General features: G+C 41.4%; 1 protein-coding gene across 1 annotated transcript; it reads right to left on the minus strand.

Moving 5' to 3' along the window:
* Nucleotides 1-1,602: 1,602 nt before the first annotated feature.
* On the minus strand, nucleotides 1,603-3,887 carry LOC149662835 (uncharacterized). Its single transcript, XM_089842369.1, has 4 exons — nucleotides 3,444-3,887; nucleotides 3,245-3,383; nucleotides 2,919-3,147; nucleotides 1,603-1,702 (listed from the first exon to the last, which is right to left on the minus strand). The coding sequence occupies exons 2-4, from the start codon at nucleotides 3,288-3,290 to the stop codon at nucleotides 1,636-1,638; spliced, it is 342 nt and encodes a 113-aa protein (XP_089698495.1). The 5' UTR covers nucleotides 3,291-3,383; nucleotides 3,444-3,887; the 3' UTR covers nucleotides 1,603-1,635.
* Between the last annotated feature and the right edge of the window lie 22,177 nt (nucleotides 3,888-26,064).

Below are 26,064 nucleotides of genomic sequence, written 5' to 3' on the forward strand. Positions count from 1 at the left end.
CATGGTCTGACGCAAGAATCAGGCCGTCAGATTAAACCTAAGCCGCGTATTTTCCAGTCAGATTTTATATTCTGTTATTTAGCACGACCAGATCTATCAAACATCACCGGATTCATAAATGTACCTCATGAGGTAAGAATTCATACCTCATTCGACCATTTTAACCCCCGTCTGATTTATTGATGGCTCCCTTTGATGACGTCAGATTTCATATATTTGGAATCGCCATTTCCAGTTCTATCATTTGCCACCTTTTTTATTCATGTACCTCATGAGGTAAGAAATCATACCTCATTAGGGTCAAACATGACCCCGCCCCCCTCAAATGCCCCAGCTGTGACGCGTAAGACGGCCAAATCTATTAATGAGCATCAAAACTGAACTCATTCCAATGGTCAGACCTTTTGTACTTTATGAGGTAAGATCCAGGCCACTGGCTCGTGATCTAAGTCTTCGAAATTTGTGAAGCAGATGCGAAGTCAGTAGCCGGCGGCACTGCAGGCGAGATATCGTGACCTCTGTTGCGCGCGATAGGTTATATTTGCCGAGTAAAGCTGTGTTGTTGTGGAGGGTGTAACGAAAGTTCCGCTGAAGGCGACCCTCCACGGAGGTGACCCAATTCTCCTGGATGGCCTGCCGTTGGGCTTGGCGAAAGCTAAGACCATTAACAACCCCCGGGACTCGCTACGCAAGCTTTCTACTTTTCGTGGTTTTCTGTTACGCGCGATCCTAGCGACACTTGCGGTATATTGAGGAAACTTTTAGGGTCCACCGAATTTCCGGTTTACAGGTTCCTCTCTTTGCTTTTTAAAAATGGCGGATCACGAGGAACATGAGGATGAAAATGTTAACGTGTAAGTTATTAAAATTATCATTTAATTTTTCGTTATCTCTTGTAATTTATTGGCATATTTTCTGTTTCCCTTGGTTGATAGGCCTCGGTCAACGCGGAAGGCCTTAGTTTTAGAAGAAAATAGAAAGCTACAAGGTAAATCATTGTCTTAGTCCTTAGACTTAGCTCAGTCATATCTAAGACCATTAATAGTAGCACGTATTAATTACTTTATTAAGAATATAATTTTTTTACAGGAGTACTTGACGAATATGAATCGCTTTGTATTGAGACAATTGAAAGATTGAAAAATATAGAAAAACAAAAAACCTCAGATAAACATGTGTTGCAAGCCTTAAGTTTAGTCGTCTCGAGAGGTTTTACTAAGGATTATAATAACGTCTCAGAAGCAATTAAAAAAATAATCTTGAGTAATGATCAAAATGAGGTTTATGAAACACGGATGGGGCGACTTTTTAGAAATCGGTATCTTCAGAAATATTACCAGATAGTCTTTTTTGAAATGTGCAAGACCATGGATATAACGGTACGTAATAATCAACTTCATTTTATGTTAAATTTGACCCAAATAGAATTTTATTTACATTTCTTTCATTGTACATTTAGCAGAATTTACCAGTTACGTCTACAGTTGATTGGCGTATCAGATCACTGGCTTCAGCATTCATCCGAAGATTTCTTCTTGTTATTTTGCATCATCTAAAATCATCAACAGCTTTTAATGAAGAAGAATATCAAAAGGCTTGGAAGTTCAAAGAAAATTTATGCGAAGAATCAATCCACTATGTTGCAGGTTTTGTGATAAACAGTTTAAAAAAACAGCCAAGGCTAAAGAACGTTCCTAAAGAACTTTTAGAAAAACTTATTGGAAACATGAGCAAGAGTTTAAGCAAAAATGGAAAAAGCTATGAAAAGCTTTCGAGAATGAGAAATAGGGGTGGTTTGAAGAACGCAAAACGAAGTCACATTTAGTCTATTTCATTTAATGGCTACGATAGCTTTAAAGTATTATGATTCTGCCAGCGCAGAAATTAGGGCTGTGCGAGCCTTGAATTTTTGGTTTCGAGTCGAGTCTCGAGTACTGAAATTTTCCCTTATCGAGTATCGAGCCGAGTCTCGAGTACTCGAATCGAGTATCGAGTAGTTGGAAAATTTGTTTCGAGTATTCATCGAGTAATTGGGAATTGATTTTGCAATATTTCAGCACTTTCTGTTAATTTATCTCTCTCATAATAGACATTTGGTGTAATTTTGATCATCGACAACTACTTCAAATAATTCCCGGACGGTATTAGTCTTCTTCCCTTTAAATTTAACAAACGTAAATCCTAATTAATATGTTCTTCGCAATCTCATTCCTCACCGAAGTCACTAGCCATTGTTATACTTCGAGCAAAGTCTCAAACGAAAATTACTAAGCTGAATTTAAAAATAAATAAATAAAATAAAAGAACAATAATAATAGTCAACGCGCCTTTAACTGTATTTCACTACTTTTACTTCCACGGTTGAACCAGCTAGGAGCTACTAACCGATTACATTACACTGGCATTATGATCTAAACTACCCAATCAGCACTGACTTGCGTCTGTTAACCATAAATAGTGACTTTCTAGTAGATTTTTACAGCTACTACATCCCATTTTCAGAGCTAAAGGCCTTCCAAAAGACGGTTCGAGTATTTATCGAGCCTTGGTTTGATACTCGAAACTTTTTCGAGTTTCAGAAAATCTCTTATCGAGTATCGAGCCGAGTACTCGAGTCTTATCGAGTACTCGCACAGCACTAGCAGAAATTGTTAATGACAGAAGAACTAAAGTACAGACTGAATTGATTCACTGTGATAAAATTATTCAGTTGTGGGATTCTATTTGGGGGTATTTACCAACAGGGTTTAAAGATGCAGCAAAGAAGTCTGTGATAAGCACATATTTAAATACCCATGGTAAAGCATTTACCAACTATTTAACAGAAAAATTTCAACGGGAAGCTGACAAAAGTACAAAAGCACAACCTAGTTTGCGATAACCTTTGGCTCCCTCTAGTCAAAATTAAAAATAAAAACCTATTTTCTGAAGTGTTGCCTCCAATTGTTGATGGAATTATTCCTCTTAGAATCCTGCACTTTCCAATAATAGACCCTATTTGTGCCACGGTTGGATTGGTGTTAGAACCGCATAAACTTCTGTACTTCCCAAATTCTTGCTCTAAGTTATCTTGGTTAATTCTTCCAGCTAAGACATATTTAGATCCCTTTGAAAGCATGAACTTAACAACACCAACAATTGATTTAGCTGGAACAAATTATTTAGGGCATTAGTTTCTTCTCTGTGAGTTAGTCTTACCTTAGGTCTAAAATCTTCACAAATTAATTTTATTAAATTTATTTACCTGTAATCTTAAGACCTTCGCTTGTCTCACTACTTAAAAGCATCATTTTCCGTTGTTTATTTGAATATTTCTTAGAAGGCAAATTAGCAACTTCTTCTTCCCAGTCCAAGAAATAATTAATGAAGTCATTTTCAAGCTACTGAAATTAATTATAAAATTGAAGCACAAGTTAGGTTAGTTTAATAGCTTTGATTCTCACATTTAATCTTTTGTCATCCAAAAATTGAAAAGGTTTTAAGTCAGGATTTCGTGAATGGTAACAGTCAGTGAAATTAGTTCCATTAGTTACATCTGTGAAGCGGTTCATTAGGCGGAAAAATTTAACCGTTTCTGTAGCTTCTTCACCAATTTCGTCCTCGATACCACTTGCAACGGTTGCACTTAGGACCTGTGTTGCAAATTTGACACGCATTTTTCCATAAGATCCTAATTTGATGTGACTGAACTTCAGTTTTGGATACTTCCTTGGTATTCTTACGCAGTCTTTGAAATATAATCTTGAGACATGTTCCCAAAGAATATGTTTCTTATTTCTTAAAAGTGCCCCTGTTTTACTTTTCATTGCGCTACTTTCTACACAGTTTCTGGCAGTTTTCACTAAGTGTGGAGGATCAAAAATAAAAAATAATAGGCGCTCCGGTGTCTCTTTACCGCAATAATTAATGCCTTAGTGTGGTATTGCCATTTCATTACCACTGCTGTCATGGCTTTCAAAATTTGACTTGAAAAAGGTTCGATTTGTGCTAGCCTCCATCGCCTATGACATACAAGACTCTACAGTCCATAATTTCTAAACGTTCAATACATTCATTTACCAGGCAGTTTACTTCGCTGGCTTTGAGCCTAAAACATGGAAAATAGGCTAGGGTGAACTTCAGTTTTGATGTTTTGCCTTTTACCATGATTTGAAAAATGTTTGAGGCTAGTTCTACTTTATTTTGCTTTTTTGGGTCGTTAACTTTAACCAAACTTTTTAATTCATTTAAGGTGTCACCAAGGTCACAAAAACCCACCAATTCTCCCGGAGTTCTTTTGTTGCATCTGAATGTGGCGCGGCAGTACTTGTCGGGATGACCCCAACGTTTGCTATTCTTACAGAAAATAGGGCGTCTTTCGTACGATTTTAGTTTAAAGTTCTGGTAATAGAAACGGTCTTCCGCCGGGAGGGTCTCCGAGTTGATGTTAAGTAGGTACATATTACTGGTTGGTCCTAGGCGGGTGACGCTGGTAATGGTCTCGTTGGTTTTCCTTATCGCTTGAAGAATATGATCTTCAGTGAGGGAGGGAGGGACTCCTGCTATTACTCCTTTTATACCAGGTTCTCTGCTGGAACCTGGCCGGATGGGTTTGAAAGAAACCCCAAGGGCGTTTCTCCAGGTTTTGAGTGCGTTGAGTTGATCCGTCGTGAGAGGGGTAACCAACTGCGCCCCCCCACGGAGGACTTTCAAGTCCTTCACTCCTCCACGGTATTTTCGAGATGTTCGCAGAGCTGGATAAAGTTTACATCATGGAAGGTTCTCAAGTGCGGTTTTTTGCGTTCTTCCGGGGTGAGGGGTTGTCCTCTTGTTTCCTGGGGTTGGAGTATAATAGGTTCCAAGGGGAGCTCAGGTCTCTCCTGGTCCATACTTGTTGTGTCGTCTTCATGTTGGTCCGACGACGAGCCATCGCTAGAATCCATCCGGGAAGCATCGTCTGCTTTCTTACGTTTTTTCTTCTTGCCAGCCGCGGGCATGGCTGAAGCGAAAGGAAAAGGAGGGAGAGGCAGGACAGAGAAAGAGAAAAGAACAGAAAACAACTAAATAAACAGGGGCGAGCAGAGACAGAAAACACGACCGACCGCCACGAAATCGAGAAGTCCACTATGGCCAAACGTTAACGTAGGTCCGGACTCCGGAGTTAATCCCCACCGCCTCTAAATTACAACCAGCATCTCATTGGTTCTTGAAAACTCACGTCAGCGCGACACGAATGACGAAAATTACGTATTTTCCGACTGAGGAGAGGCGAAATAGCCCGGCCTCCTTTTACGTCCCCCTTGTATTTTGAAAGGGGGACTGGGACTATGGCGCGCGGATACTTAGGCATCTTACACCTTCTCCCTAATAAACTTGATATCGCTTCTTGCAATAGCTAAGTCTTACGGTTAGCCCTAAAAACAATGTTATTGCTAAGCTTAATTTGAAACGTTACGCGAGAGGTGGCACGTGAGACAACCTCTTACCTAATTATGACACTGAAAGGGAAAGAAATAAATTCCCGGTCATTTCGCATATCAAAATCGATTTTTGGGTCAACCTGGTTTTTCAAAATATTTAAAAAAACTTACATCTTGATTAAATGAGAACCAGTTTTAACGAAATGTGTCTTATTTTAAAAAGAAGAATTTTGGTACTTTCGTAAATTGGATTTAGAAATTGTAGTTCAAATGAGACTTGCCCTTTAAATGTACTTCATAATAAGGCGAAATATAAAAGGTCAGGTTTTATCGAACACTTTCAAGCCGTTATTACAATTCTAATCTTTCACCTTTTAGTGGAGAATACAATATCTGTACCTTCCAACAACTAGCAATTTCTAAATAGCAGTTTCATATCCATCTTTCATCATTGACGCTATTTTAAAATCAACGATAACATTTTAGATTTGAATACGATATAACTTTATTTGGTATCGGCAATTTTCAAGAAATTCAAATTGGACTTTCGCTATAATTTCTAATTTCAAACAGAAATTCTAACTTCACTTTTTCCCTAGTCATAAAAATAACGACAAACTATTCTGTTCGCAAGTTTCATGATGAAACTAAAACCATATTTTTCAAGTAAAATTAATTTTATTTAAATTTACACGAGAGTGAGTAATTGTTTAATCGCATTCGTGTCATAAGTGCATAATTACCCCCAATAAGTTCAAGAGTAGATCGCAACACGCAGGGATTTTGTTGGTGAAATATATTTCGAAGTAAATAAAAAGTTTGGATGCATAATGTATTATCGAGAAATTTAGATTTGGTGTGGTGACGTTCTTAATTTGCATCATTAAAGTTAATTAGTGGAAGATTATTTCTGTTATGAAGACGGCTACTGCTCCTGACAACAACATGAGAAGAAAGTAGAAAGGAACGCCGACGCTACTCAGGTCCAAATCAACCGCGGTTTTCAACGGTTTCTCTCACTTGAGCTTTTCAATCCTGTAATCGAGCTCAAGGTCCAGGAATTTGAAAACTTTCGTTTCGAAATGGGTGCCATGCTGCGATTGAACATTCGTCAAATCAACTTATAATTTTACCATAAAATTTTTACCGACCTCAGTTGGAGGAACTCGTGCAGTTGCGGGCTGCTTCTCACCCAAGAGGTGTTGAACATGGTGTGTAGGTAGTCGAAGGAAACGTCCTGTTGCGAAAAATAAAATCCTCCTTTGATCGCCGGTAATAATTGTCCAAAGTAAAAATCAGCAGTTCGATCGTTGTGATCGCTGCTATCTTCCCGGAAATAAAGGGAAAGAACTCATCAAGGAATCAATGAGTTAAATCGTCTTCAAGTTTCTTCGGATCAAGTGCGTCTACCCAGGTAGCAAATTAACGTTGATTTAGAGTAGATTTTTGGTGCCAATGTTTTGAAAACGTTTCACGTGTACTTCACACGTAAGAAAATCGTTTATTTTTGGTACATAAGTTACCTCAAGATGTTTAGGATTTTCTTAACGTCAATAACACGTTTTTACAAAGTGAAAGTTAAAGCGTTTATTTCAGGTCTACATGTTACGTTTGCATCACGTTTGGGAATGGTGTTCAATTGGCCGTTAGTTTAGCGTTATTACTGTATGTTTCGGCAACGTTGTTATCACGTTTATAGAAAGTGATAACTAAAGCGTTTGTTTCAAGTCTACATGATACGTTTGCAACACGTTTGGGAATGGTTTTCAATTGGCCGTTAGTTTATCGTTATTACTGTATGTTTCGGAAACGTTGTTATCACGTTTATAGAAAGTGATAACTAAAGCGTTTATTTCAAGTCTACATGTTTCGTTTGCAACACATTTGGAAATGGTGTTCAATTGGCCGTTAGTGTAGCGTTATTGTGTGTTTCGGCAACGTTGCTATCACGTTTATAGAAAGTGATAACTAAAGCGTTTATTTCAAGTCTACATGTTACGTTTGCAACACGTTTGGGAATGGTTTTCAATTGGCCGTTAGTTTATCGTTATTACTGTATGTTTCGGAAACGTTGTTATCACGTTCATAGAAAGTGATAACTAAAGCGTTTATTTCAGGTCTACATGTTACGTTTGCAACACGTTTGGGAATGGTGTTCAATTGGCCGTTAGTTTAGCGTTATTACTGTATGTTTTGGCAACGTTGTTATCACGATTATAGAAAGTGATAACTAAAGCGTTTATTTCAAGTCTACATGTTTCGTTTGCAACACATTTGGGAATGGTGTTCAATTGGCCGTTAGTTTAGCGTTATTACTGTATGTTTCGGAAACGTTGTTATCACGTTCATAGAAAGTGATAACTAAAGCGTTTATTTCAGGTCTACATGTTACGTTTGCAACACGTTTGGGAATGGTTTTCAATTGGCCGTTAGTTTAGCGTTATTACTGTATGTTTTGGCAACGTTGTTATCACGTTTATACAAGAGCGTTTATTTCAGGACTATATGTTACGTTCGTAACACGTTTGAGAATAGTGTTCAATTGACCGTTAGTTTAGCGTTATTACTGTATATTTGGGCAACGTTGTTAAAACGATTATACAAAGTGATAACTAATACGTTCATTTTAGGTTAAAATCACGTTTCGAATTGGTGTTAAGTAGACTGTTAGTTTTGCGTTTTTGATTTAAGTTTCGAGAAAGTTGTAAACACATTTATACAAAAGCTTTATTTTGAAGTCTTTATAAGAAGTTCGTTCACAACACGCGTGAAAATGGTTTTAAATGACCCTTAATTTTGCATTATTATTGTACGTTTCGGAAACGTTGATATTTCGTACATGTCTTGCGTCATAAAAAGCTATAATCAATCGTTATCACCTCTCCGAGTTTCGATGACGTCACGGAGGTATTTTACTGGACGTGTCTCTGTCCTCGCGTTCGTAGGTTAAAAATACCACATACACACCAATCAGTTCTTATTGGCTTCAAACACCACCTTGAGCTGGTCTTTCGTCTATACCGCATAGACACCAATCTGCAAAATTAGCTTGTCGTTAGGGTTAAAATGTACGAGGCGAGCGTCTATGGTTACGAGAATCGTCTAGCCCCCGATGGCAGGGCTTTCGCCAAAGGTTCACGCAATTGCATTTTTTCTTATTCGCCTATCTAGGAATCAGTCTCCTTATATACCCTTTTACAAAAATTCTTAAAAGGGTGTTCACTAGAAGTCAAACATTAAAAATAGCTATGTTTAAAATGATTTTAGGAATAAAGTTTCTTAAATCGACTTAACTATAATTAATGTAAAATAGTGACGATTAAACTAATTTATATCATTCATATAACCCTAATTATTTAAGAAAAGCCTCCTTCATCGGAAAGACATCCGTCAAATATATATTGAACGAGTAATGAAGTTGAAACTCTACGTATTTCATAGTTAATATGAAGCGAGTAATTAAGACGTTGTTGAGAAGTCGATTTAGGATAGAGACGGTTGGTTTTTTATAATCAACAACGAAAGCCCTAGTAGGAATTAGAGCTTATTAAAAAAACTGAGCCATAAATTTTTATAATTATAAGAAGTTTTCAGTTTCTACTCCTCGGTTAATACTCCCTTATTGCTTTTTTCCCTTGTATTGGCGTGAATAGGACTCTTACAAAACTGTAATTTTTTCGATTTTGCTAAATATAAAATGAAAATATGGTAAATATGTGTCGGCATTACGATTCTTTTAGTAGTTGTATAGCTATAAAGCTATGTTTCGTTTCAAAACTCCAAGAAAATCGTTTAATTTTAATATTTCAAAAGCCTTGTTATCTTTTGATTTAGCTATACTACATTTATACATAACAACTGATAACTAGGCTTTGTATTAGTCCTGTCATTGCTGTGATATTGGTTCGGATTGCATCTACAAATGAAACTGCCGAAGCTAGTACTGGCAATGTTTCGGTTCCACTTTGAGAACACGAGTTAAATAATTACACACGTGCTATTAACTAATTACCCACGTTCAACTAACTTATAACACACGTTCAACTAACTTATTACACACGTTCAACTAACTTATTGCACACGTTCAATAAACTTATTATAAACGTTTAATTAAACAAATTTACACGTTTGATTAACTTATTTTACACGTTCAATAATTGTCTTTAACATTATTAATTAACGTCTTATCACACGTAAAATTAAACTATTTCGCACGCTCAAATATCTTATTAGACGCCTACAGTTAACGAGTTTCACACTTGAAATGGCTTATTAAACGCGTTCAATTTATTTAAAACACACTAACACAGGTGTAATTTACTTATTAAACACGTGTAATTTACTTATTAAACACGTGTAATTTACTTATTAAACACGTGTAATTTACTTATTAAACACGTGTAATTTACTTATTAAACACGTGTAATTTACCTTTTAAACACGTTAAACCAACGTTATACACAGGTTCAACTAACTTATAAAACACATTAAACAAATTTTGGTGCACGTTCGATTAAGTTGTTACACTCGTTGAATTAACTTTTGAAACACGTTAGATTAACTTATTACACACGTTCAAATAACCCGAAAAATAAACCTAATTGGAACCGTTTAACGCACGATTTATCCACGTTAACCTACTTAATAATACACGTTTTTAAAACGAGAAATAAACAAGATTTCTCATGTATTTGCCACAAAATAAACACGTGTGTAAACACCGTGTTTCAAGGTGACATGATCACCGTTTTAAAAACGTTAATACACACGTTTTTTCAATGCTACGTTTAAACGTTGTGTCAACGTGAATTTGCTACCTGGGTAGCCATGCCTTAATAACACAGTCCTGGGCTTCCTGTAGATACGCGCCAAGACGGTCAGAAGAATAAAGAAACTTAACGTACAGAAAGACGTTCATCGAAACTTGGAGTAACATGCATGTTTGCTTAGTCATTGCTGGTGTAACTTCCGATTTCATCAAATCCGAGAGTGTGTCGGTGTATTCATAGCTTTCCGTCGAGAACTCCGTCCGCATGTAACAACCCAAGTAAAACAGAATGAAAGTCACTCCGATCAGCCACGACGAAGCCAGCAGTCGACAAGTAATGTGGGGCAAAACGGAGGGAATCGCTAAATAGGGAACAGAATCATACAGTTAGCATGTGTGATTAAAGAGCCAGCCATCTTTGGTTATTGAAGCATCACTATTAATAAGGACTGGAAACAATTACGGTTTTAGAACACTAAACCTTAGAGGAGATCCGGAAAATCTTACGCCTTTCTTCCCAGTGGTAAATTTGAGTTAAGCCTTGGCCTACGAACATTTGTTAGTTCTTAGTTGCCACACACCGTGCAACCGCGTCCCTTTTGACTTATTTTGTGACTTTGTCCCCTGACTTGGTCAGGAAGAGCGGACCTAATCCTCTTAGAGGCGCACCGCACAAAGGGCCTTAATGCGCCTGACCTGTTGGGGACATTGTTTCAAGGCAAAACACTGTGATATCTTTCGTGGTACGTCTAATTATTAGATCGTTTCCTCTGACAGAGAAGTTTCTCTGGGATGGCGGATCGCTGTGAGGCTTGCCAGGCCGAAGACTGCCCTATTAATAGGGGTAGCGAAAAACTTAACACCTGGATTGAATGTTGCCATTGTGCCTTTTGGTACCACGCTGAATGTGTGGAGGTTAAACCAGCAATGGCTGGTAAACTCACCGGTACATGGAAGTGCCCAACCTGTAAGTCCCCTCCAACCAAAGGAAAGAAATCCACTGTTACTAGAAGCCAATCTTCAGTCTCCTCCAAACTCTCCCAACCGGTAATCGAAGACGTGGTCTCGTGTACTGATGAATCTTCTCAAATGGTCCCCGTGTCGGGTACAATTAGTAAAGAGCAAACAGCACTGAATTTCAACATGGCTACCTTGCAGCAGGTGCTTGGTAAGGTTATTGACGAGAAAATCACTGCACAACATTCAGCTGTGATGGCTAGGGTGGATAGCTTGGTGACTATGAATACGGCTCTCTCGAGCAAAATTGACCAAAGCCTGGATCGTATCCAATCTACATTTATGGCGGAACTATTAAGTAGAGATACGCTGACTGTCAATCGATTTGAGCGGATTGAGGAACAACAGCTGAACCTCTGTACGGAAAATGCCGAGCTGCGTGAATCAGTGGTAGAGCTATCCTCTAGGGTTTCAGCTCTCGCAGACAAGATGGCTTCTAATAACGCAGCTAGCCAGGCCAATGCACCCAAAGCAGATAGGCGCCTCACTATCATAGTTTTTGGAGCTCAAGATACGGCTCTTGATGTCCCGGCTAGTGCCGAAGGATGGCTGCGGACCAATCTGGCTATTCCTGACGATCAGGACTTTTCCGTTGCCAAGTGTGAAAGGTTTGGCCGCAAGAAGGCTCCGGATATTAAACCGTTCCGGATTATCTTTCAAAATATTCAAGGGAGGGATGTAGTCCTTAAGCATGCCAAGAATCTCCGGAATCACCTACACGAGCCTACTAAGAAAGTGTCTATTCGCCCGGACAGGACAATGCATGAACGCATGCTACACTGGTATTCACGCCGACAGCGCCAACCTAAGAAAGCTCCAGAGGGGCTTGGGAACCATCCCCTAGGTGATTCCCTTGCCACCGTTTCAAAAAACTGATATCCGGGGCTATTGGGGGGGGGGTAGTCGCACCTAAAAGTCTAGGGCGACTGCCTCCAATTTGGTTGGGCAATGGCCCAGCCCTGGATACCACCCCATCGGAACCTGTACATATGCGATGTGGGGGAACCACCAATGCTGTAGAAATAAATATTAGTGTGAATAACTTTGTTACCTGTGATAAAATTATTAAAGACCAAATACATAATTTTCCCTATCAATCTAGTCGTCGAACTGTACCTAGGGCTCGTACACGCAGGGGGAAACGGAACAGCCAAAAATCTCCTAAAATTTCCGGAAATACCAGGTTTGCTTTTTTAAATATGCAGGGCGGTAACTCTGAAGTTAAATGGGCCGAAGCTGCTAATGTTATACGTGATTGTAACCTGAGCTTCCTATGCTTGGCTGAGACACATTTGAGAGATGGAATGCAACCACCTTCCCTAGATGGGCTAACCTGGGTGGGCCTCAACCGGTGGGGAAAAGATAAAAGGGGTGGGGGACTTGGCGTCCTGTCACAAACGGACAATCCGGTAACTATGGTCAGGACTTGTGTAGAGCATATGTGGGTAAAACACCCGTTTTTTCCGGAAATGGCCATTGCGGTCGTGTACTGCGCAACTGGGACTGACAGAACAGCCTGGAATCAAACTATTTATAGCTGCCTCGCTTCTGATCTTCTCACACTTGATAACGCTGGATACTCCCAAATTTGTTTATTAGGAGACATGAACGCACACATAGTAGAACTAGACGGCTATGAATGCTCCAATGGTAAGCTCCTGCGGGATTTTGTCACCTCGCAGGACTTATCACTGGGTAATTTGCACGAAATATGCAAGGGTAAAGTAACATGGAATGGTAGAGAAAGTCACTCGTCCATAGATTACGTTCTCCTCAATAATGTCATCCTCCCCTTGGTGGCGACTATCGACGTAGATGAAGATGGGACGCAGAATCTGGGCAGTGACCATAATCTAATTACTATTCAACTACACTTAAATCCTGCCACACCCATGTCACAGCAACCGTCTGCAACGACTAATGGTCCTAGACACGACACTTGGCATTTCGACAATGAAGCAGCGTTGCAGCTGTTTACTAACGACATGGAACACTGGGCTACGACACTGTCTAGCCCTCCAACATACGATGAGTTTACGGATGCTCTGCGGAAAACGATGGAGTCCTCGTTTAGGAAGAAAAAATTAAGTTTTGGTAAATCTGGTAGGTACCGGCCTAAAAAGTGGTGGAATAGTGAGGTGGCAGCGGCTGTTAGAGCGCGACGTCTCGCTTGCCGAGAACACAGACAGGCAAAGAGTAGCAGGGCCCCAGTAGAGGACATCCGTCAGAAATGGCAGGTCTATATGGCTTCCAAAGCTACGTCAAAGGCACTCATAGCTCGGAAAATTCGCGGGGTCAACAATAAAATGGAACGGGACATTGTAACAGCCGGTAAGTCGCAGGGGAAGAAGTTTTGGCGTTACATATCACAATTGCGTGAGACTACGAAGCCTGCGGCCCAACGCCACGTGGGTCTACATACAAAGACAGGGCCAATGGCAACCTCCATGGCGGGCATCTCTCACCGGATTGTGGAATACATTTCAGATCTAGAAACGGAACTCCTCTCGCGCGATACTACTGCACCTGACAATCACCCAAGGGGGACCATAGAACTTACTGACAACATCCATCTTTCGGAGTTACACCGCGCCCTGACCCGTCTCAAACGGGGCAAAGCTGCAGGCCTAGATGGTATTTATGCCGAAGTGCTAATGGCATTGGGCTCCCAGGCGCGAATGTGTCTATTACACGTATACAACACTGTGTTTAGAAGTCCGGCAATACCTAATAGTTGGAAGTAATCTAGGGTGACGCTCATACACAAGGGCAAAGGTAAAGATGAAGCAGACTTAGATGCATATCGCCCCATTGCTGTCTCTTCGACGATGTACAAAATATATGCCATGATTTGGAAGGAACGCATTAGTATTTACTTAGAGAATAATAACCTTCTTAGTGACTGCCAGTTTGGTTTCAGAGCGGGACGAAGAATAGCGGATAATCTATTCGTGCTCTCCCATTTAATAGAATACTATCGCCATAAAAAATCACACATGTACTCTGCGTTCCTCGACCTTGCTAAGGCTTATGACTGCGTCCGCCATGACCGTCTCTGGCAGACTCTTGCACGTCTGGGTCTAGGTCAAGATACCCTAACTTAACTTCAGAAGCTCTACACGGATAATACCTATTGTTATAGGGTTATGGGGGTCACTACTCCGCCTATTAAATCGTCAATAGGACTGCGGCAGGGATGCCCTCTCTCTCCAATCTTATTTATAGCGTACATCAATCAACTCGCTGAAAATATTGTAGAGTCTGGCATAGGTGTTCGACTCCCGTATGTAGATTTGTCTGCGCCGCGAACTGACCCATGGTTCATTCACGTTGAATGTCTTCTTTTTGCTGACGATTTGATACTATTGGCCCATTCGCCCACGGATCTCCAATCCCTTTTGAACTTATGTTCGGACTTTGCCTCAGAGAATGGTCTCCAATTTAGTGGGGCCAAATCAAAGATCTTGGTCTTCCGTAGAGGAGATGATGATGTTCCGAACCTATACGAGTATCACCTACAAGGGATGAGGCTTGAGGAGGCCTCCGACTATGTTTATTTGGGCGTTCATTTTTCAACCAACGATGATTACCTTCAGGAGCATGGCCGAAAGCTAACTTAGAAGACCACGCGACTACGATGGGGGGTACGAAATTTAGCGGCCCACTCTTATAACAGCTTCTCCGTAGCTCGCACATTATGGAAGGCGGTGGCTGTCCCGACCTAACATATGCCAACGAAGTACTTGTCTTGCCCAAAACAATTGTGTCGACACAAGATCACGCTCAGAGAGATGTGGGACGGACAGCCGTCCGGGCAGGTCCGTATGCACCCAATGCGGCGATTAAAGGGGAGCTTGGGTGGAGTTTGATGGAGGAACGAGAGGCAAAAAGTAAACTAAAGTACTTAGGCCGATTACTGTTAATGCCCGGGAGCATGCTCCCTAGTAAATTATTTCGTGCCCTGCGACAAGACGGTTTCCGATCAGCCCTCTTCGCGAGGATAGAATCCCTTGACCGAAGGTATAGTATTGGTACTCACAGAGGCCAAGCTACGACTGAAAAGCAGTGGACGGATATTGTTTCCGCAGAGGTCACTAAGGCTGCTGAAACACACTGGCGTGCCGAAATCAATAGTAAACGAAGTCTACATATGTATCGGCTTAAAGAAAAACCCCAATGTGAACCTTTTTACGATGGTTCTATGGCGGGCGGCCTGCTGTTCGATGCGAGGTGCGGGTCTTTGTTAACCGGTACTAGACAGAATGCCCTATTTGGCATTTCACCAGACTGTAAACTATGCGGCTTCGTGGTGGAGGATCTACACCATATACTGTTAGCTTGCCCAAGTACAGCCATAGACAACGACATTCAGAGTTGGCGCAATACGTTTGACGTCATGCCTATTAGCGCCCTTTTGGGCTTCGCTGGGGACCACTCTCACTTAGCTATGGTGAAACATATTTTGTTCGGGTGGAAACGCCTTAAAGACACGTGGCGCCGCCAGCATTTATAACATTTATAATATTATCCACATTTTTTTTTAGTGTACATATTTATTTCCCAATAAGTTACTGAACTTACAGGTGCCCAAAATTTTGTAGCTTGTACCGGTCTCTATTTACCTGTAGTTTGTGTCTATTATCTTTTATTATTATATATTTTTTTTTTTCCACTATTATCATTTTTTTTCCTTAAAACAGCGCCCCCACTATACAGTGGTGAGCCGCCCCGCTCCAAAGGGGTTGTATTTTACATTCATGTTTTGCAATAAATCTTGAATCTTGAAGCCCTCGCACCAAACTGGCTCGTGTGGGAGTGAATTCTTAATAAATGTAAGCGAGCGCTTAACCGCTTACGTTCGGCGCAGAAGAGCGACGCGTTCTCCCAAACATTTCCCAGGGTTTCTCGGGCCATTTTCTTGACAACTTTCTTGGTGGGCAACGACTTGTATTTGTTGGTTACGATGGAGTGAAGGAGGAGTAAAAGTGACAGAATCACCAGAGTGGACACAATTAAAACCACAACCTAATTGAACCGAGAATGGAAATTAATGTATCGGGTAGTGAGTAAAGTAAATTGTTAATGAGTGAAATCTACTGGAGTGTCCATGTTTAAGAAGGAAAAGGACGTGGACGTGGCACTCTTCGGGGGCGCCGAAAGGATAATAGTGTTAGTTGTTCCATAGGGAAATGACCGGGTGAATATTCCAGATGGCCACCGAGAAAAGAGCGTGGCGTGTCAAACGTGAAGATATGAGTCTTCTAAAACCATCGCGAGGATTAAATGATTATATTTTGTAAGCCAATCCTTTCCGTATTAGTCGTAAATCACTTACGCTGAAATTATCAGTTTTCTCTAAAGTGTAAACACAATCCCATTCGACCCTTTAAATGAATTGACAAAATGAAATGTGTCAAATCGTTACTGTGAGATTTTTATGAGTACAATTAATTAAAGTATTCTTAAAACGAGCGAGGATTAGTTTATCGCGTTAAGGCGATTCTTTCTCACTCGACAAAATTAATAGTCGTGTAATAGAATTTCAAATATGGAATTTACTTCATGTTCAGGGATCGTTTTAAATAATCCGCCGTTATTAGGAACTGGGTTGATTTGCTCTCAAACCGCCACCAGAACTGACAAAAATAAAAGTGCAAAAATCTGTTTCTTAATTCCGAGACCCTGATTAAATCTCGCCTCAACAACACGAAAGAAATTTTTTAAACTCACTTTAAATGTCGCATACCGAATTTCAGTCTCATTGGCGAACCTATTATTTTTTAAACCCGGTTTTTAAAATCGAGGATAAATAACATACACAGTTTGAAAATGCAAATTATATACCTGTATTTAAAATATCGATTATTTCCAAGTAGAGGTCGGACTTTCTATAATATTTGCTACTGCTATATTGATTTGTGGCATATTTATATATACAACAACAGATAGGAACGTGTAAATGCGTTTATACTCGCCTACAAATTGTTGATAAACAATTATCTACAAACATTGAAATAGCGGTACATGTGCATTCGCCCGATCTTGATAAACAGTAACATTGGATATACTTTACGAGTTGTGGTATCCCAGGGCTCGACAATTTATATCGCTAAACAAATAAACACGCTCATTAAAATATAATATGTTGTTCATAAATCGTTAACTTCTTTTTTATAAATAATTGTTTTTAGGTCTCTATAGATAGTATGACGATCTTGTTAGAATCGTGAAGACATTCATAATTATACGCCTACTAACCTGGGGTGTGCGCGACTAGAACCTATTTTCAATCCAACGTTAAAAAAAGTAAAGAAGTTTTTAAATTGTAATTATTCATGGGAATGGTCATTCCGTAATACAACGGAACGATTAAATACATAGTTTTACGTCGCTTTCGCCGCACTTGATCATGACCGAAGCTCCTACCTTAGAGCCTCATATACCACAGTTAGTAACTCCAAGCTCTGCTAATGCATCACGCCTGAATCCTCGTACCCTCAGTGACGTGTGGCAGCATTTTAATATTCTTCTCGAAACATCAGATGGTAAAACAAAACGCGTTGCCAAATGCAAATATTGTGAGAAGTAAGTATTGATTTCTTTGGTTATTTAAGTCGGTGTCATTCTAACTAAACCCGAACACGCCAAACATTAAAGGGAATAGTCGACAATATTATTCTGTCCTTAGTGTAACCTACATGAAGGTTCTCCAATAAATATTAATTACGTGTTTAGTGTTTCTTATTCGGAAGGGAAGAATTCCATTATAGCAACTGGTAACTTGAAATATCACTTAGAAAAGAAACATCCCGAAAAGATCGAAGAGTACCTAAAGTCAACTGTAAGTGGTAATCTTGGTTCACCTCATTGCTATTGTGTGCCCATATTTAATGTTATGATGGCCTGGAACAAAAAGGTTTCTTACAAACTGAAAACCAAGCATCGAGACTAACAATGGGGCAACCTGGCTGAATTTGGAAGGCCCTTTATGACAAACACTTGACGGGTTCTTACTAACTGAAAAGCGTGAAAGGAGGACCTTTGCCAATTGGAGATCGACAATACAGTATATCTTCGTTATTACAATTATTGATCTTCATTTTGCAAGAACCCTTTTTCAGTTAGTAATAACGCCTCAAGTTAAGGACCTTGCCGCTCGGGACGTTCGCCTCAATCCCCATTGCCAGTCTTGATGCTTGCTCTTCAGTTCGCCAGAACCCATTTCATTGGAACTCGGCCTTTAACCCATATCAGAATGTTCATGTAGTTCGAATTAGATTGGTTACTCAGTACACCAACTGAATACCCATGACATTGAAACGTTTCAAATGGTAAAACATAGCCTCTCAAGTTATCATGGTTACGGCCGGTTTGGTGACTTTAGTTTATTGTTTGAAGGTCATGGCAACCGATTTTGGTGATGAAAACTAGCATTGGTCGTGAATAGTTCAACCTGCATATGTATTAATATTCCCCAGTTAGTGTGTAATTAATATCTTCTATTAGATGTACTTGACCGCCATTGAAAATGCAAAACAGAAACTGTTGCGATGGATCGTTTTAAATGACATACCATTTGACGAAGTTGAAACTTCAAGTTTTAGAAATTTTGTAAACGCCATTGACCCAAAGAGTTCTGTTGTATCCAATAGTATAATTTTGTCGGGTAAAACTATTAAGAGCTACGTAATGAAGGCATATGCGGAGGAAATACCAAAAATTAACGCAATTTGTGAGGTATACATTTTAAACGTAGCTACGGTTAATATGCAAATGGGCATTGACGTCCACTTTCGTATTTCAAAGAACATAGATGGTCAGATAGCTTATACCCTAGACATTTGGACATCAACTAACCGCATACCCTTTATGGGTGTTACTGCCCATTGGATTGACAAAACATGGGGCGTAAGATCGATTTTTCTAGGCTTTATACACTTTCCTGGAAGACATACGGGTGTAGAAATATGCAATGTTTTCCTAGAGCTTATGAAGGAGCGAAACATTAATCAAGTAAACCAGTTAATTGTTATATAAGGACTCAAGTTAAAAGAACAAGTACCACCATTTCAGATATTTGCTATTACTATGGATAATGCGTCCAACAATCAAACCTTCTCCAAGGAGCTCGCCGAAAGAAGTGCCCTTCTTGGATATCGATACTCTATGCAACATTGGCTTCGTTGTTTTGCTCATGTGTTGAATTTAGTCGTGAAAGTTATTCTGGACAAGTTGAAATCCAACCCGAAGCACCAAACGGAGGAGGAGTATGGATTGGACCAGGGTTGGCAAAAATTTAGTTTTTTAAACAAGTAGAAAAAAACAGTAAAAAAAACACAAAAAAAACTAGTTTTAAACATGTTTAAATCACTCTTCCAGATCTAATTGTCTATATCGCCGGTCTCCATTTAAGCCACTACTCCCGCTAGCGCAAGGCGCTTATTTTCACAACCTACTTGATTAAAAAAGGTCTTGCTTTGGACCAAGACAGAAAAAACAAACGATAAGAGTGACGTTTATCAATTGACTGAAGTCCCGATATTGCAATTTTTCTTTATTTATATTAATTTAATCCTTAATCAATATTTAATTCAATCAACTGATTTAACAGTTAGTCGATTTATTCCCTCCAAATTGATTGAAAAATCTACAAATTTACGCATTTTCAAGAACAAATTAGATTTTCCGAAATTATTTTATGATATTAATTATTTTGAGCGTTCAATATTGAATAAATTTAGAATTTCAAGGTGTAAGAAATTGTCCGTGTGGAATTAGAACCAGGGACCACTTGAACCCAAAGCAAGTATTATACACCTAGACCAACGAACCACGAAACGTATAGAGAAGTAAAACACGAAAATAAAAATACTCCTAAATTTATAATATGAAGCTCTAAGACGCGACCTTCCGGGATTTAACCTGGTACCACTCGCAACCAGCGCGAGTATCATACCCCTAGACCAACGTACAACGAACTTGTACTGCAAAGTCAAACAGGAAAATCAAGAGCTCCTAAAATTTAGAATTTGAAGGTGTAAGAAAGGGTCCTTGTCAGGGTTGGCAAAAACTTAGTTAAAAAATTTTGTGTTTTTATTGTTTATAACACGATTTAAAGTTAGATTTTCGGAAAACATTTTATCATGAAATTAATTATTTAAAAGGGAGTACGTGTTGAGGATACAATATTTAATATTTGAAAAATTCTACTGACTGTTTAAAAAAGAGCAAACGATCTTTTCAAAAGGAAAATATAATTTTTTAATAGCGGATACAAAATGAGTGTGATGCGTAAATTTTTACATTTAACCCCTAATGTTTAAATGCCTGATTTCTTTTGTGGCCACTATTCAGTCATTTCCGCTTCCGTACTTCCGAGTTTCTTGGTCAGAACTCATCATACATTTGAAACTTCACCACCCCTTACTTATTTGTAGGAGCTCATGTTTTCCGTTATCGGATTAGGCGTATTAATTTTACCACTGTCAAAGGCCTGGCTTTATAGATTACGCGTAATCTTTTTAGAACAGTAAAATGTACCAACAGTGTAGAGAAACCACATAGGAAAAATGTTATTGCTTTGCTTTAAGTAGATGACAAGTTATCTTTAATCATATTTTTGAATATCAGTCTTCAATACAGATTGGTAATGGATAAAACAACTGGTAGGGTCTCCAAACAATTAAACATACATTTGAAACAGTCGAATAATTGGAAGGTTTCGACTGGAGCTTATTATTTCTATTATTTAATCTTTTCGCTCATTTTCAAATAAAAAAAGAGTTAAAAATATTCGAAATTTTCTCCATAAAAAAACATGTTTTAAACTTTTTGTTTAAAACGTTTTAAACAAATTAAAGTTTTTTTTCATGGCTGTTTAAAACAAGTTTTAAACCCAAGTTTAAAACAATTTATTTAAAACTTGTCAACCCTGGATTGGACGATGAGTATGGACTGGACGATGACGAATCTCTCCGGCTGTCAAATGATGCCCCTATTGGGAATGCAATAGTCAAGGTACAAAAATACGTGGTCTGACTATCATTTCACAGCCTCTAATTAAGTGTCGATTTTGGTCGGGAATCTCCTTGCTTTTTGTGTCTGATCTATGGTCCAAGCCAGAACGGTAAATCGTTCGCCGCTTGTCTTCATTAAGTATCGGTGCTCGATGGGCCGTGGTATTAATTATGGTTCGGGGTCAGTAGGTCGTGGTCCTTATCGTGGTTCGGTGTCAGTAGATCGTGGTCCTTATCGTGGTTCGGTGTCAGTAGGCCGTGGTCCTTATCGTGGTTCGGTGTCAGTAGATCGTGGTCCTTATCGTGGTTCGGTGTCAGTAGATCGTGGTCCTTATCGTGGTTCGGTGTCAGTAGGCCGTGGTCCTTATCGTGGTTCGGTGTCAGTAGATCGTGGTCCTTATCGTGGTTCGGTGTCAGTAGGCCGTGGTCCTTATCGTGTTTCGGTGTCAGTAGGCCGTGGTCCTTATCGTACTTCGGTGTCAGTAGGCCGTGGTCCTTATCGTCGTTCGGGGTCAGTAGGTCGTGGTCCTTATCGTGGTTCGGTGTCAGTCGTGGTCCTTATCGTGGTTCGGTGTCAGTAGGTCGTGGTCCTTATCGTGGTTCGGGGTCAGTAGGTCGTGGTCCTTATCGTGGTTCGGGGTCAGTAGGTCGTGGTCCTTATCGTGGTTCGGTGTCAGTAGGTCGTGGTCCTTATCGTGGTTCGGTGTCAGTAGGTCGTGGTCCTTATCGTGGTTCGGTGTCAGTAGATCGTGGTCCTTATCGTGGTTCGGGGTCAGTAGGTTGTGGTCCTTATCGTGGTTCGGGGTCAGTAGGTCGTGGTCCTTATCGTGGTTCGGTGTCAGTAGGTCGTGGTCCTTATCGTGGTTCGGTGTCAGTAGATCGTGGTCCTTATCGTGGTTCGGTGTCAGTAGGCCGTGGTCCTTATCGTGGTTCGGTGTCAGTAGGCCGTGGTCCTTATCGTGGTTTGGGGTCAGTAGGTCGTGGTCCTTATCGTGGTTCGGGGTCAGTAGGTCGTGGTCCTTATCGTGGTTCGGGGTCAGTAGGTTGTGGTCCTTATCGTGGTTCGGGGTCAGTAGGTCGTGGTCCTTATCGTGGTTCGGTGTCAGTAGGTCGTGGTCCTTATCGTGGTTCGGTGTCAGTAGATCGTGGTCCTTATCGTGGTTCGGTGTCAGTAGGCCGTGGTCCTTATCGTGGTTCGGTGTCAGTAGGCCGTGGTCCTTATCGTGGTTTGGGGTCAGTAGGTCGTGGTCCTTATCGTGGTTCGGGGTCAGTAGGTCGTGGTCCTTATCGTGGTTCGGGGTCAGTAGGTCGTGGTCCTTATCGTGGTTCGGGGTCAGTAGGTCGTGGTCGTTATCGTGGTTCGGTGTCAGTAGGTCGTGGTCCTGATCGTGGTTCGGTGTCAGTAGGCCGTGGTCCTTATCGTGGTTCGGTGTCAGTAGGCCGTGGTCCTTATCGTGGTTCGGTGTTAGTAGGCCGTGGTCCTTATCGTGGTTCGGGGTCAGTAGGCCGTGGTCCTTATCGTGGTTCGGGGTCAGTAGGTCGTGGTCCTTATCGTAGTTCGGTGTCAGTAGATCGTGGTCCTTATCGTGGTTCGGGGTCAGTAGGTCGTGGTCCTTATCGTGGTTCGGTGTCAGTAGGTCGTGGTCCTTATCGTGGTTCGGTGTCAGTAGATCGTGGTCCTTATCGTGGTTCGGTGTCAGTAGGCCGTGGTCCTTATCGTGGTTCGGTGTCAGTAGGCCGTGGTCCTTATCGTGGTTTGGGGTCAGTAGGTCGTGGTCCTTATCGTGGTTCGGGGTCAGTAGGTCGTGGTCCTTATCGTGGTTCGGGGTCAGTAGGTCGTGGTCCTTATCGTGGTTCGGGGTCAGTAGGTCGTGGTCGTTATCTTGGTTCGGTGTCAGTAGGTCGTGGTCCTTATCGTGGTTCGGTGTCAGTAGGCCGTGGTCCTTATCGTGGTTCGGTGTCAGTAGGCCGTGGTCCTTATCGTGGTTCGGTGTCAGTAGAACGTGGTCCTTATCGTGGTTCGGGGTCAGTAGGCCGTGGTCCTTATCGTGGTTCGGGGTCAGTAGGCCGTGGTCCTTATCGTGGTTCGGGGTCAGTATGTTGTGGTCCTTATCGTGGTTCGGGGTCAGTAGGTCGTGGTCCTTATCGTGGTTCGGGGTCAGTAGGTCGTGGTCCTTATCGTGGTTCGGGGTCAGTAGGTCGTGGTCGTTATCGTGGTTCGGTGTCAGTAGGTCGTGGTCCTGATCGTGGTTCGGTGTCAGTAGGCCGTGGTCCTTATCGTGGTTCGGTGTCAGTAGGCCGTGGTCCTTATCGTGGTTCGGTGTCAGTAGGCCGTGGTCCTTATCGTGGTTCGGGGTCAGTAGGCCGTGGTCCTTATCGTGGTTCGGGGTCAGTAGGTCGTGGTCCTTATCGTAGTTCGGTGTCAGTAGGTCGTGGTCCTTATCGTGGTTCGGTGTCAGTAGATCGTGGTCCTTATCGTGTTTCGGTGTCAGTAGGCCGTGGTCCTTATCGTGTTTCGGTGTCAGTAGGCCGTGGTCCTTATCGTCGTTCGGGGTCAGTAGGTCGTGGTCCTTATCGTGGTTCGGTGTCAGTCGTGGTCCTTATCGTGGTTCGGTGTCAGTAGGTCGTGGTCCTTATCGTGGTTCGGGGTCAGTAGGTCGTGGTCCTTATCGTGGTTCGGTGTCAGTAGGTCGTGGTCCTTATCGTGGTTCGGTGTCAGTAGGTCGTGGTCCTTATCGTGGTTCGGTGTCAGTAGATCGTGGTCCTTATCGTGGTTCGGTGTCAGTAGGCCGTGGTCCTTATCGTGTTTCGGTGTCAGTAGGCCGTGGTCCTTATCGTGTTTCGGTGTTAGTAGGCCGTGGTCCTTATCGTGGTTTGGGGTTAGTAGGTCGGGGTCCTTATCGTGGTTCGGGGTCAGTAGGTCGTGGTCCTTATCGTGGTTCGGGGTCAGTAGGTCGTGGTCCTTATCGTGGTTCGGGGTCAGTAGGTCGTGGTCCTTATCGTGGTTCGGGGTCAGTAGGTCGTGGTCCTTATCGTGTTTCGGTGTCAGTAGGCCGTGGTCCTTATCGTGGTTCGGTGTCAGTAGGCCGTGGTCCTTATCGTGGTTCGGTGTCAGTAGGACGTGGTCCTTATCGTGGTTCGGGGTCAGTAGGCCGTGGTCCTTATCGTGGTTCGGGGTCAGTAGGTCGTGGTCCTTATCGTGGTTCGGGGTCAGTAGGCCGTGGTCCTTATCGTGGTTCGGTGTCAGTAGGCCGTGGTCCTTATCGTGGTTCGGTGTCAGTAGGCCGTGGTCCTTATCGTGGTTCGGTGTCAGTAGGACGTGGTCCTTATCGTGGTTCGGGGTCAGTAGGCCGTGGTCCTTATCGTGGTTCGGGGTCAGTAGGTCGTGGTCCTTATCGTGGTTCGGGGTCAGTAGGCCGTATTCCTTATCGTGGTTCGGTGTCAGTAGGCCGTGGTCCTTATCGTGGTTCGGTGTCAGTAGGCCGTGGTCCTTATCGTGGTTCGGTGTCAGTAGGCCGTAGTACTTGGTCACGTTCAAACCATTTGTAACACAAAGTAAAGTGCCAGGAAGCGGTTCTCTTACAATATATATTGCCCATTTTCCCGACATGTCAGATGAGAGTTGCCATAGTCCACATTCGATTATCCATCTTGAAGGAAGAGAAACTGCACCACTTAAACAAGTCGTTTGGAATCAAGGACTTATCACTTGTATTAGATGTCACACATCGCTGGAATTCCACATACGACATGCTCAAAAGGGCTCTGACTTTGAAACCGGTAATGTTATGCATATTTCGGAATGTACTTATGTGATTGTTTTGTAATGCATTTATATATAGTCTTTACAATCGCTCATGAGAAGTGAAAAGGACCTCCTTAAATATAATGTTTCTGATGCAGAATGGACTCAAATCGAAGAATTTGTTGACGTCTTGAAGGCAAGTTAACGCTCATTGACATACGTTTTAAAATCGTCTTATGTTTGTAAAATATATCCAAGGACTTCGAACTGGCAACAAGACGAGTATCGGTTTCCAAGTACCCTACCATCTCAATTGTTATGCCTGTTTATCATTGGCTGCAGGACAGGTTAAAGGATACAATAAGCAAAACTGATGGACCTCTAAAAGAAGCTTGCTGCCTTGCCCGAAATAAGCTAGAGTAATATTCCGAACAATCTAACGTGGAGGCTCAGTGGATAGCAATAGGTTATAAAGACGAAGTAGGAAACGTACTTTTACTCGCAATACGATCTCGTCCCACAAAGAAAGCATGTCATTATATTCATAGAAATAACTTTATTTTTATGAATGTAACCACACGCTTTCTCTGTTGGGTGAGACGGCACCTCGAGTAAAAGTACGTTACCCTCAATGCTCTATTCTATGGCCCACGGTAACTGTTGATGTCGCTACAATATTCCTTCTATCGGCAGTTGTAGATCCAACCCTCAAACTGGATTTCTTCAAAGATCATTATGATAAAACATCTGTGAAGAATATTAAATCTGCCGTTTTAAACACGTTCAACAAGTTTTATGACGCAAATAGCGGTCCGGCAGAATACCCAGCTTATGCTTCGGACAAATGTAGTTCAGACCTAAATAATGCAATGCTGTCGGTATATCCTAAGCGAGCCAGGAAATGTACCAAAGGTTCAGAACTCCTACTATATTTAAAGGACGAACTAGCGTCACCAAATTCGGATATTCTTGAATGGTGGAGGGTAAGTGGCATAGGAAGGTTCGATTATTTCCTGTTGAGTATAAAATTAGGGGTGTGCGAATACCACTTTTTGGGTATCGAACCGGTTATCGAATACCAAAAAATTTTCCTTATCAAATACCGAATCGAATAGTTTA

The sequence above is a fragment of the Phalangium opilio genome, unplaced genomic scaffold, assembly GCF_054372755.1.
Source record: "Phalangium opilio isolate 3A_F unplaced genomic scaffold, DU_Popi_V2 ptg000063l_1, whole genome shotgun sequence".
NCBI classification, from domain to species: domain Eukaryota; kingdom Metazoa; phylum Arthropoda; class Arachnida; order Opiliones; family Phalangiidae; genus Phalangium; species Phalangium opilio.

Excerpts from the sequence above, each read along its gene's own strand:
- LOC149662835 (XM_089842369.1), bottom strand. The coding sequence starts at position 3,290 with ATGATGCTTTTAAGTAGTGAGACAAGCGAAGGTCTTAAGATTACAG. Across the intron at positions 3,148-3,244 it reads CGAAGGTCTTAAGATTACAG|CTAAATCAATTGTTGGTGTT; the intron begins GTAAATAAATTT and ends AATTTGTTCCAG. Across the intron at positions 1,703-2,918 it reads GGCAACACTTCAGAAAATAG|TTCTTTAGGAACGTTCTTTA; the intron begins GTTTTTATTTTT and ends TTTTTCTAAAAG.